This window comes from Vipera berus (assembly GCF_964194415.1).
Source record: "Vipera berus genome assembly, chromosome: Z".
NCBI lineage: Eukaryota > Metazoa > Chordata > Lepidosauria > Squamata > Viperidae > Vipera > Vipera berus.
Genome location: NC_138205.1, coordinates 110754883 through 110768948, shown reverse-complemented (window position 1 = coordinate 110768948; position 14066 = coordinate 110754883). Strand labels below are relative to the sequence as shown.

The 14066-nt window shown below is 33.2% G+C and overlaps 1 protein-coding gene across 6 annotated transcripts in view; it reads right to left on the bottom strand.

The window, feature by feature from the left end:
* Positions 1-410: 410 nt before the first annotated feature.
* ANKIB1 (ankyrin repeat and IBR domain containing 1) overlaps positions 411-14066 on the bottom strand; it is a 68882-nt gene continuing 55226 nt past the window's right edge. For 2 of the 6 annotated variants that reach the window (XM_081343865.1, XM_081343868.1), the window contains 3 exons: positions 7026-7137; positions 5379-5512; positions 411-5173 (listed from right to left, as the gene is read on the bottom strand). In XM_081343865.1, coding sequence (XP_081199991.1) covers positions 4439-5173; positions 5379-5512; positions 7026-7137 — 981 coding nt within the window. In that variant the 3' untranslated portion in view covers positions 411-4438. The remainder of the gene's footprint in view (positions 5174-5378; positions 5513-7025; positions 7138-14066) is intronic. The other 4 variants (XM_081343869.1, XM_081343870.1, XM_081343867.1 and 1 more) reach the window with 4 other exon arrangements.

Genomic DNA, 14066 nt, shown 5'->3' with positions numbered 1-14066 from the left:
TGAAACATTTATAGAATTTATGCCATAACAACACTACAAAAATTTGAATCAAACAAATATAATTCACACACAGTTAGTCCTTGGTTGATTACCATTTATTCAGCTAGTCCCCAAAGTTATGGCTGATGCAGCAGTAACATGATAAAAATTCAGCCATTTATCAACCTCTACACATTTACAACTTCAGGGGCATTTCAGCTCTCCCATCCACCTATCTCTCCTCCTCCCCTCCATCTTAGTCTTTTTTTACTATCCTGCTCAGTGGCACTTCTTGCTGATGCTGGCAGAGGTGGAGATGAGTTGAGTTTTGCCCAGTGGCATTGGGAGTGCTGCCTCAAGCCACAGCCAACAGCCCTATGTCACTGGGCAAAACTCAACTCATTCCCATAGGGAAGGCTGTTGGCTGTGGCTTGAGGCAGCACTCCCCAGTGACAGTGGTGGTGTGCTGGAGCTTATATAGCTGAGGTCCAGGAATGATGGTGGCCAGTTGACAATGCTGAAGGTCCCAGTGCTATTATATAGGGTGGCAGAGATGGGGGAAAGATAGGCAGGTGGGGGAAGGTGTAGAGGAGGAAGTCCCTTACTTTACCAAGGTTGGGGGCTGACAGGGACTAAGCTGGGAATGGCTTGGTTTGGTTTGGCCCCTCACCTAAGGACCAGTGTCAGGGACTGAAACAGCGACTAAAATTGTGAAATTGCATTTTTCAACTAAATCACTTAGATCGAAATTCTGGTCTCAATTACCCATATCAACAAAGACTACCTGCAAATGTAGTATAGAAATGTTAAAAGTGTAAATAAATATCTACAAAGATATAATATTTCTGAAAGACTTAAGACGTTTTATAATTAACATTGGAATAAAGGTTGACACCAACTTTATTCATTTATCCTTCTTATAATGTTTATTAGATCTGTTAACAATAAACATTTCAAATGAATGATTGATATTTCAGGGCAAATTTGCACTTCAATCAGTATTCCTTTCTGGTTTCAGTTTAAAAAATGCACAAGTAACTGAGATTTTTCTAAGCAGAACTATTAACAGTGCTATTTATTTTCATTAGAGTTTCAGCTGTTAAATGCTTAATTATCTTTGGACTATTTCTGTTCAAAATACCTATTTCTAACATTATACAATGTTTGAAATAGAATAGTGAGTTTGATCTCAAGATTCCTTTCTGCATTCAGAAGATGTCTTCTGCTTCAGGGGGTTTGGTTTGATTTTATAGGTAGTCCTTGACTTATGGCCGTAATTGAGCCTTAATTTTCTGTTGTTGAGACAGTTAAGTAAATTTTGCCTCATTTTACAACATTTTAACCACAGTTTTTAAGTGAATCACTGCAGTTGTTAAGTTAGTAACATGGTTGTTAAATGAATCTGGCTTCCACATTGACTTTGCTAGTCAGAAAGTCGCAAAGGTGATCACATGATTCTGATTTGCTGCAACCATCATAAATATAAATTAGTTGCCAAGGATCTGAATTTTGATCATGTGACCATGGGGATGCTGCAACAGTTGTATGTATGAAAGCTGGTCATAAGTCACTTTTTTCAAAATGCAGTTTTAACTTTGAACAGTCACTAAATGAATAGCTGTAAATCCAGGACCACCTGTATTGCAGATGATGTTTGTTCTTTACACAGGAACAAACTACTTCTGTGCAGCATAAGAATTATTAGTAAACCCTCTACTAGAAAATCTCAGCAAATTGTTGCATACCAGTATGAACTTTTTTTATTCCAAACACCATTCTTTCATCTAAAACAATATTTGGTAAAGAAATACAAGGGATAAAAGCAATTAGTTTAAGTAATAAATGTTTAATCAAAATTTTTACATATTATTAATAGCATTCATTTGGCCAAACATCTATACGGTTGTAATATCCTACTGTATATAAAGTGGGAATGTATCAAGTATATACTATGAAAGTGCAAATACCATTTTCAAGATTATAGTAGTTTTGTTTTTCTTTATAAAATTAATTGGTTTACAAAATAGGCTTGCCAAACTTTCTTTCAGAATTCTAAATTCAATTAGTGGGATGGTCTTAAATTTTAAATGTGTCAAGAAAATACAAATTTAATATGCTAAATTTCATGCTCAGAATAAATTTAACAATGGAATATACTTCACAATTTAAACCAAGTTACAGAAAACCAGAACCCACAAACTTCACTATCATCACAAAAAGCACTCATACATATCTTCTCTTAGCTTTGCAAGACATCTTAATGCAATATACAAAACCATGTAATATTCTATTTGGAAATTAAAATTCAAGGAAGCTGTATGTGTATTTAAAATATTTAAGACCAATTAGTGATGATAGTGTCTTCAAGATTTATTTTAACTTAGAAAGGTTTCTGTAATAGCTTTCTAAAGAGATAATTTTCCAAGACTAGAAAAAGGGAATCAACACCAATACTTTCAGGACAGGTCAATTAGAAGCCAAGCTAGAAAATATAATGGAGGTATAGCATATAATAACAGAGAAGCAGACTACTCCTTCCAAATAAATGTCAATAAACAGAGTTTTTAAAAAATGGATTAAATAGTTAATATTTAATTTTATGAGCCACAGGGACTGCAAGATCCCAACAGTTATGCTTAAATGAAGGATTTAACACTTTTTTGTAACACCTAGTAATCAATATATATACCTTTTCTGCCATCAAAATACCTTACTGTACACAATCAGTAGCAAGTTTTTGTATCAGACATATCATATCAAGTCAAACGAAAAATGGAGTATTTAATTCATTTTTGCTTCTGTTAACCTAGATTTTGATTATATGCAAGCAAAACAGTAATTTAAAACAATTACTTCTAGTTAAAGTTACAATCTGCATCACTAATTTACAATGAGGTTTTGATGTTTTTAAGCCAATTTCAACAAAACTTTTCTTCACAGTAGGACACTATTAGGGAAGGTTTGGGTTTTTTTGTGTTTTTTTTACAAAATATGAAACACCAATCATACACTAAATGAATATTGTGCAGTTGAAAAGAATACATTGTAGTGTTTATTATTTCTGAAAAACATTGACAGTTATGATACTCCCTGCGTAACTATAGTGTCTACAAACAAGGAATTTGTCTGAACAGCTGAATTTCACGCCCACTTTGCAGAGTGCCTGTGCTGGAAACACACACTCTTATTCCTGTGTTTCCCTCTCTTTTCAGCTGAAGCTCATACAACTTCACAGAGGGAAACAAGTAGGCTGGATGGAAATACAGGAGGCACACACAGATACTAACATATGCTGTACTGCCCTCAAATGCATGCTGACAAAGATAGGGTAGGGAGAGAAGGAGAAAAATAAGGCTCTCTGGAATCCTATGGGGATCCTTCAAGGTGTGCATGCTATACCTGTACGGGGAAGGCTTATACCCTATATAGGTACTGAGTGGAAAGGAAAGGCCATGAGTGGTTTTATGGAGGTTTCTGCAGTTCATAGCATAGTATACTCCAGAACAGATAACTAATATTCATTTAACTGTGGCAACTATCTATTTAGCTTAGGCAAAGGCACAGTAACATGTTGTTTGTGATATTATTAATCTTTCCTGGGTTGGGGGGGGCGGCAGCAAGGAGGCTGTCTCTAGCTTATAAAAGTTGCAAACTTGGTTGTTTTGTAAAATGTTACTGCTCAAAGCAACTGCACTCATAGTGCATAGAATGAATAGAGAAGATTGCACTTCTGTTAAAATGTCTTTTCAACTGAGCCAACTTGGCTGTTTAAAATAATGCTTTTAATAGGAGAATTAGATTTAATAAAGATAAAATTATGCTAATGCAATCATAATGTTGATGAGTGAAATTTGAAAAAGCTATGTCTCTATGTGTATGTGTTCATGTGTATGTGTTCTTTACATCCTTAAAAATAAGAGCATAAAAATAATACTGCATATTTTTATGTTGATTTGCTGCTCAGTTTGGCACATCTGTACTGGTATATAAACATGAAAAGTTTACTCGAATTAGAAAAAGTTCACTTTACTTCAGTTCATACTGTTACTGATTAACTGGGGGAAATAAGACATAATTTTAGTGCTAAACCTTTTTAAAGGATAAGACAAATGAGAGAAAAAGGAGAAAATGTTTTCTTTAAATGAAGAAAGGAAGCCTTTCAAGTTAAGGATCGTCAGCCTAAGGCTAAATAGATAATGCATTATGTTTGGAACATGGAGTACAAGCTTTTTACTTCCTCCAGATAAGCAAGCCGTGTTACTGTCCAATGTAATAGAAATTCCCTGAAAGGTTCAAATAAGCTTCATAAAGAACACCAAGGAAATTTCTGTTTATCCCATTCTGGTAAACAACTGAGCTCTGCTAGCGTTGGTCAGTTTCCACTATATATTGTACCATTGGTAATTGCCTAGTCATTTTGGCTCCACAAACAATTCATGGTTTTTCAGACTTTTTGTGATTATACCAAATGCACATGTTCAGCCCATTCAGGTGAAGTTTTAGATGTCTGACGCGAAAGATCTGAATTTACAATTTGGCTGCTAGTGTCTCCAGAAGCATCTTCACTTGGTGGAACTGTTTCTCCATAACTAATGTCTCCAGCAGCAGCACCTTCTTCTCTTTGAGTGCCTTCATTTTTGATGGCCTCTTCAGAAGGTGCATTTTCCTCTAGAAGATCTTGTCTTACTTGTGGCTGCTCCATTAACCTCTCTTCAGTACTGGGTTGCTCTGAATCATCATCTGCTTCTGTAATTGCGGAAGGAATGAGTGCAATACTCTGAGGATTCATGTCATGGAACCAAGCCATTATGTTTCCAAGGAGATTTTCATTTATATTAAGATCTTGGCTACCTGAGTCAGATTCACCAGATGCTGAATATAAGCCACTTCTTGTATTATTGAAAGTGCGAGAACTAAGATGGTCTGTCAAAAACTGATCACTGTCTGCACTTAATTTTATCAGGCTATCACCAAGTTCTAAAAGTTCAGTGCTACTTAGAGCTGCTCTTGGATTATCTACATTTACTGGGCCAGATTCTAATCTTGTAGGCAAAGAAGTACCTATTGCTCCTAATGAAGCTTCATTAGTCAGGAAGTCTCTAGTTTCATCGTCAATAACTAGGCCAGATTCTTGCAATGATAACTGAATAGCAAGAAGTATGTTTGGATCATCTTCATCCAAGGAACTCAGAGCCTATAAGAGATATCAAAATTAAGAAATGCCTATATACTGTATGCCAGTATAATCAATAATGATTATTTCGGCTAAGACTCTATTTGAAATCTTATGTAGTCAGTTCTATAACTAATATATATTTTCTAATAAGCTGATGAAGTTAGAAGATAGACAGATACAAGCTAAAGAAATCAAATAGTAAAGAAAAGATAAAGGACTATACCTGCAGAGAATCCTGGTTTTCAGAGCGACTAACAGGAGTATAGTCATGAAGAGAAGAGCTGTGAAGGATACTCATGGAAGCTGAACTCACCATGGAATTACCATGTCTTCTGTTACTGCCAGCTTCTTGAGTATCTGCTCAAGGAAAGTTTACAAATTAATACAAGGAGCTTACTTGTCTCTCTCCCCGTCTTTTAATCCACTGTTTTTATGTGAACTGAAGTGATGCTACAGAATATTTGGGATTAAAACATCTCTCCCTCTCTCTCTCTCACACACACACACCCCACAAATGTTCTTTTAATAACTTTGGGGAAGGAAAGCCTTCAAGTTAGTCTTTGACACATGGTGACTGCTTAGGTTAGCTCCTCCAGTTTTCTTGGCAACGTTTTCAATTTCCCCATTGCCTTCTTCCTAGGGCTGAGAGAGACTGGTGCAAGATCACTCAGTTGTCTTCATGCCTAAGACTAGAACTCATATCAAGCTGGGAGGTGGCTTGAAGAATTATATTGAGAAATTGGAAATGTAATATTATTTCAGATGTTAAGGAATGATTATTGGAAATGTGTGATCTATCTGTTCTTGAAAAGAAAAAATAGTATCTTCTATTTTTAGTATTTAGTATTATATAAATACTATTTTAGTATTTAGAAAAAATAGCATTTTCTGCTAATCAAAGGATAAAGCAATATGTGTTACTATGTCAGAGATTTTGTGATATTTTACAACATTTTGTACTAATAATATTACAATATTGTATGAGTAAACCAGTAAGTATTGATAAGTATAAAATTTCTTTTTCTTTTCTTTTTTAGTTTGTATTGGTTGGTTGGAGGTTGTTTGTATTCTTGTCTTTTCTATATATTTTTTTGCTTTGATGTCATTTTTTTAAAGTTTAAAGATGGTTCTATTATTTAACATTTAAGAATGTTAAATAAAAATAAAAAGACAGATTTCCAAAATATCAAGATACAGTGCTTTTTTGTCATAGAACACACTGGAACAGAGTTCTGGCACCTTTTTTCAACAGATTTTCCAATTTTAAAAGTAACTTTTGAAAATTTGATGTTTGGTCCACGTGGATGTGAATCGCCCTGTTGAGCGTAGCACATCAGCGGCAAAATCATTAAAACGGTGCATGTGGGCTGCTTGTGTGTCGAGTCTGATGCATGCGTACTTCGTCCGCACTGGTTGTGATGGTACCGCTTGGCTTGTGGCACTGCTCGGCTTGTGATCGGTCGTGTGGTTGCGCGCTGAATGCTTACTGTGGGCGGCGACCATTATGTTTTGTTACACAACTGACATGTGTGGGTGTGTGTATAGTGATTGACTAAGTGCGAAAAGTAAATAATTTCTTTATTTTTAAAAATTGGTGAATTGAAAATCTTTTTAAAATTTTTGGTGTAAAAGTGTGACCCCAAATTTTAAAAATTGAAAAAAAAAATACTATTTAGTTCTTAACCACCGGTCCTGCTAAGAATTGAATATGTAATTTTTTAAATAAAAGATTAACAAGGTGTGAGTTCTGGTAACCTTTTTTCTTACAAAAAAAGTACTATCAAGATATGATAGTCCTCCATTAAACTTCTGATTAAATAAAAGAAAATCAAGCTAGTTTAAAGGAAAATAAAACTGTAGAAAACGTTACCTAGTGTACTCTCACTTGGATCATCAGGATCTGGGGCATTACTCAGCAAACCCTGCATATCTCCACGTCGGCGCTGTCTGTGTCTCCTCCGATACTGAAATTCAGCATATTCCTGCATAAACCAAATGTTACAAAATACAGGGAAGCATGCAGTAATATATTTGGAGCACAACAAACAGCACGCTTAATGGAAAAAAAAACACTCCCTGTGATTTTATGCACGATAAAATCACCTGTTTCATAAAAAGTAAATAACTAAGTAGCAACCAACACCATGCAGTTTTTGTAAATAAAACTCCAAAAATACCAAAATTTGCTAAATAAATTCAGCTAATAGATTAATGAAGCTGCTGCTGCTGCATGATTGGTTGCATATATATATATATATATATATATATATATATATATATATATATATATATATATATATATATATATATATGCCTGCATTATTGATATTGCACTTCTTATTCTTCTTTTATCCACGCTGATACAATGTAGCAGATTTGATGAACAGACTTTTGCTTCCCTTCTACTCTTTGTATAATAAAATAAATACTGCAAACAAAAATTGCCTGGTAATGTCTCTGTTAAAACACTTAGCAAGTACACCAGCTCAGTGTTCTTTTCTTATTAGTTAATTATCAAAATAATCTGCAGCAGTTTTAGTGAGTGTCATATTGATAAATTATACCTTTGGATTTAGTACCCTAGCAAACTCGTGGTCATGAATCAATATTTAAAAATAATATTCAGTTGGTCTAATCAACATATTTTCCATTAACTGCTTATTACGTAATGTGGAAAAAAATTCTTGACTTACAGTTCTGTGAAATCCTGGAACAATTTTTGTTCAAAATGAACAGGGTGACAGTTGATTATTTTCAGTCACTTTGTTTTGCTTTATCTTGTGCTTTTTTTTTTGAAGGAACACAGAAATCTGTAGCCCAAATTACTTTTAAAGTGTGCCTAGTCCTAACTGACAAGTATTCTTTATTTCAAAAATCAAGAGTGCAGGTCAAAAATTTGAGCACACATACACAATTGCAATGGAACTCAATGGGGGACATATGAGTAGGCATTGTAAACCTAAGATATCAGTAATATTTATTTGTTGTCCAGAAATGGTATATATTTCACATAAGCCTAACTAGCTTAAGTTTGTGACTAATTAGACTGTGGTGCTAAAGTTTGAGGGAGGGGTTGAAAAGACTGTACATTATAATGTTATTATTTCTAACTAATATCAGAATCAGATGCTGTCAGTGATATAAAATGCATGAAATAGTTTAGACGAAATTCTTGGGGGGAAAATTATTGGTTTAGTCAATGATAAGAGTTCTGAATTAGACAAATCTTTTCATCTAATGCTTCTAAGATGACTTTTTTTACTAAGTTGCTTCAACTTTTCAAAATATTCTCATCTTAAATACTGATCAAGTTTAGTTTAGGTAATAATTTCATTGTTTAGCGTTATATAATAAACAGGCTAATTCTCAAATAAATCATTAATTTCTCTCATACCAGTTATACAGCAGTGCAAACTTCAAATAATATTTACTGATTTTGAATAATTAAAATGTTTTATTGCAAACATTTAATTATTGGGGGAAAAAGCCAGCCAGTTTATCTGAATATAAGAAGCAAACTATAGTCTTGCAAGCATAATGCTATCCAGTGACTATAAAAAGGAAATATGCATAAGTATGCAATTGTATAAATCACAAAACAATCCTAAAGAAAGGATTGAAGAAGAAAAAAACCCCTTCCTCTCTATCCCAGTTAATTAGCTTCGCATTTTCGTATTTATATTTTACATGCCTGATATTACCAAGATTTATTTTTTAATTTCCTTTTCATTTCCCCCCACTCTTTTGTACCTGCTAACGACACATTAGGCTGGGGCTACTTGGGCTCTTATAGCTACATGGAAAGTGTTTCTTTGATGTTCATTTTTCCAGTTTTTATTCAGTCCACTGTGCTATCTTTCACAGTACGATGAACTCGTTCATACAAATGATGCTAATTGTAAGGCACAGATCAAAAACAAAATGCTAAAGATAAAAAGGCATAGTCAACTATGCTTTTACACATGTGAATAATGCTCCTGCATAGTAATTGTGTCAGAGTTGCAGCAGTCTTTTTTGCTGGAAGCACTCACCACCAAATGGATACACTTGATCATAGTTTCCACCTGTTCCTTTAATTTCCCAAAACTGGCTCAGCCCTTGAAAAAAAATGAGTCCTTATGAGATGTCAGGAGAGGAGATAATAGCTGAGTGATTCCAGAGATGACTATCTGAAGAACTACAGTCAGAGGTAAGCAATCTGTATTTTTAATCCATAGTCTCTGTGGTTGTTTTGTAAAGATAAGTAACAAGCTTACATTAACAGAGATACGAGAATATGCCCAAACACATAAGTACAAAAGAGCACTACCTTCTCAATTTTTTTTCTGTAATTTTTTTTGGCAATAATATTGAATGAAAAATTAGCAGTTATTTACATAAGCCCAATGAAAAGAAAATAACTTTGGAAAAACTTTCTAAAAGAAGATCTCTGCTTGCAAGGTAGTGGATACTCACTTTGCAAAATTGATAAGTAAGGTTAGCCAACTTTGGTAGCATATGAATAACCAAAGCAATACAATCCACACAAAAATCTAATGCACTACAAATATCTAGGATCTGATGTAAAAGAAAGTGAAGCAAGTAAGACAAGTAGTTGATAGGAAGCAGAAACAAATTTGTGAAAAAACATTATATAAAACCAATGTTTAGTTCTTGTAGTGGTAGAAATAGGGATGATCAACTCATAACGGCACACAACCAAATAGCCACCATTACTATCACCATGTAACTTTTAATAAAAGATTCTTGAAAAGTAAGTGAAATTAAAATTTGAAATATAGAGTGTAGAAAGTAATTCACAGGTCCCTAACAAGATCAGAAGTAGACTATCTCATCCAGGTGGCTACATATGTGTAATGGGTCCTTTTAAGCCGAAGTCAGGATTTTTATCACTTCCTTTCAAAAGAAATTGGTGGAACATTTCACTAATACTAAAGGGAATGATCTTTTGAGACAACATACTAAAATTCTGCTATTCAGTAAGAACATCTAATTTTTGCAGCAATTGAAAGTTGTATGTGCCATTCCATGAAATTTCTGGCTAACACCAACTCTTGGGATTCTGACAAATAACTTTAAATGCTAAAAATGGCCATCACTGTTAAAACCACAGGAGGACGAAGCCTTGCATTTTAAGAGTAAACCAAATCTAGCCTATTCTCTGGTATATCCATACAGTTTAAAATATAGAACAAGAGCTATTTTATTATTTATTTCCTTTCTTTACAAGAATGCCACTTAGAGTTTATCAGTTGCTTCTCTAAATACAATGAAAATAAATCCTTGGAATGCAATAAAATTAATCTCCTAGAATTGGGGAAAGGTACTGGAAAATGAGATTGCTGATGATTTGATTACCAGAACCAGAGATCATTTAAAAACATCACCCTTGGGACAAGCTTAGAAATGCTCAATTCCAGAATGTTCTCTCCCAACTGGATAGAATGTCTGAGAATAATATTGAAATTAATTCAAGGCAAATTGATTTGATGGACAATTTAGGGCTTATTGATATATGCAGACAGAATTAGCAATTCAAGAAAATACACCTACTTTTTCTGAAAAGCAAGATGCTTTTCCAGGATAGATATGATTTGCATTTCAAAGAATCTGGCTAGTATACTAAGGTTTCTAAAGTAGGGATACAACCAAAGACTTTTTAAGATCATAATCCTATAGGTTTATGGAAAAAAATCCAGTTCTTAAGTTTTATAGAAATAAGAAATAGTGGAGGATTGTAAAAAATATTTTTTAGAAATAATTTAGATAAAAATACTGATTTAAGAATTTGGGACACAAGTAAAACTTTTATCAGAAGTTATTTTAGACAATATAATAAGACAAAATAACAAAAGAAGAGGCAGAAGAAAGCATAACCTATTTTGGATGATATAAAGAGACAAGAAGAAAAATTAAATAAATTTCCACTCAAGGCAAGTATGTCTTAACAAAATAAAACTTCTACATTATCTATGTTAAGTTAGAAAAATGGAAATAAAAATGAACTATATAAAGCAATAAAACCCTTGAGTTTGCAAACAAACCAGGGAAATGGCTGGCATATAAATTACAAGAAAATAATGTTGAAATTTCAAATGGAAGATACTGTACTAATGGATAGCATAACAATACAGAAGGCATTTTATCAATATTATTTCATCTTGTATAATGCAAGTAACTTATCTCTGGAGAACATAGATGATGCCCTAAAAAACAAAATGTACTGAGAATTACAAAAGAACAAAAATTTTGAATGGATCTATAAAAATAAGCAAAGTTTGTGAAGCTACAAAAAAGATTAGCAGAAAAGGTTCCTGGATTGGATGGATTTCTAGGTTCTTATTATAAATGTTTTGATAATGAACTTTTACAATCTTTACAAAATACAATGGATATCCTACAGGGAGGAAAAACGCTAGGAAGTTGGAAAGAGGCTAATATGGTAGTAATACCTAAAGAGGAACAAAATTAGGCTTTAACAAGGAAGTATGGATTGATATAATTATTGAATGACTAAAGGTTGTTTAAAACAATTCTGACTGATAGACTAAAAGTATTTTTTTAAATTATTCATGAGGATCAATATGGATTTCTACCTAGAATACAGTTAAAGCACAATATTAGAAATGTGTTAGCCATTTTGAAATATTTGGCATAACATAAATGAAAAATAAGCCATTTGATTTTCTTAAATGCGTACTAGTCCTTGGATTGGACCTTCTTGTTCAAAGTTTTGGAATAATTTGAACATGGTTTTGTAAGATAATGAACTTTGGAAAGAACTTTATATAAAATGGGTAAGATTGAGTTATACTTCATAGGAAGCATGAATAATTGTTAACGGATATCAAAGAAAGGATACAGAAAGGAATAGGGCGGGGATGCCCACTGTCTCCTATCTTGTTTATTTTGGTTTTGAAATACCGAATTATAAGACAGGATAAGAGATTGAGGGAGTAATTAAAAAAAAAAACAACCCTTACAAGTTCTGCAGGTTACTTTGTGTTGTCTTCTTAGCAGCATTCACTCTTTCATCAGACAAAATTGTCTAGAACGTATAAAGGCACTTCAAAATTACAATGGAATTGTGAACATAAGAACATTTCATCATGCTTGGTGGATATGTAGAAAATTTTGGATTCAAATACTGATTCAGAGGATTTTAAAGTTTAAGGGATAACTGAGACCAGAAGTCTTTATTCTGGGATTGATGAAAAAAGATTGGAAAAAAGTCTCAGAACTTGGTTTTTTTCTAATATGATAAGTACAGCCAGATTATTGTACCGTATTTATAAAGTTTCAGCAATACTTACAATGGAAGATTGGTTCATGAAGATGATGAAGATGCTGAGATGGCCAAACTGATTTACTGGATTAAGGAAAGGATATTATGTTTACTGTTGACTGGAAATCCTTTACAGACTTTTTGCGTATAACAGAATAAATGAATTTATGATTTATGGTTTTGATGATTATACATTAAATTATAAAAAGAAGAGAGTCAGGTTGAGGATTTAGAAAAAGAGGTAAATTTATAAATTGTAGTTATAACTGCTGTAGAAAAGATTGAAGCCACATCTTGTTATCTTTTTTCTTTTTTTTCTATTTCCCATTTCTTTCACTTTTAGTTTTTCTTTTATTTCTATCTCTTTTTTCTTGCTTATGTATATTAAGTATTAGTTTTTATCTTCATTTTTAAAATTTTAAATAAATTTATGAAAAAGAAATGCTTAGTTCCAAAATAAATAATATCAACTCCAGAGAAAAGGTTGCCATAGTCATCACCCATCCCCATTTTCAGATGTACAATTCCTTCAAGCTTGTTTAATGAAGCAATGGCAATGTATACAAGACAGATGAGACAAAGAGACTGTCTATAGTCAGAATACTTCCTGAAGGCTATTTTATATGACACAAAGTATGTAGTTTCTCGAATGGTGTAGGGTGGAATGGACTGAAGCTCAAAGTTGCATGCAGAGCAGACAATAAATTTTTAAAAAGAAAAGGTTTAAAAAGGTAAAACTACAATTGTCATCCACAAAGAAAAACAAGAGGAAACAAATGTTCTCTGAGAAGAATATCCAGATGCAATTGCTTATTTTGCAGTAAAAAAGAAACTGCCCAGAGATGGGTAGAAACTACAGCCAGGAATATACATGCTGGAATAAAGATATTCCTGCCAAAAGATCTTCCACAGCACTAGATATTTCCTGTATTTCATTTTTTAAAAAATTTATCTGAATATCATACAAAATACAAAAGAAAATAACAGGAAAACAAGGGAGGAAAAAAGGGAGTGAAAAAAGAAAGAAAAGGCACTGATTTTCTGCCTAGATGTTTCCAACATGAACTCTGTGCAGGAGCATCAACTTTATGGGCAAGATACCAAGAGCACAAAAAAAGATAAATATCTTGGCCATCACATGACAGATGTAAAAAATATGTTTCCATGACACAAAAAAGAAAATTAAACTCTTCTGGTAATCTGGTACAATGTTACATCTAGCTTTTTTGTTTGTGATCCAATGCCTGTGCAGAAAAATAGTTAAAACCTGTCTTACAGGAACATATTTGCACTCATTAAAAGGGAAGATTTTTAAATACTTATAACTATAAGACTATAATCAAATAAGAAGCATTAAAAAGAAAAAAAATGAAAATTATGTACCAACATCATAGCTACATAGTAAACTCAATTCAGGAGCCAGCTCGGTAAGTGATTGTTGTTTTGTGGTACACTGTTGGCAAGGTTGCTGTGCCATGACAACCTTAAGTGAAGCTTTCATTTTCTAACAATCAGGAACAAGTAGGGAACTTCATTTGCAAGGGATGGAACACTCTCATTTGTTTAACTAAGTTCAAAATTCTGTTTTAGTTGTGACAATTATCACCATTTGCCCTGCCAGAGCTC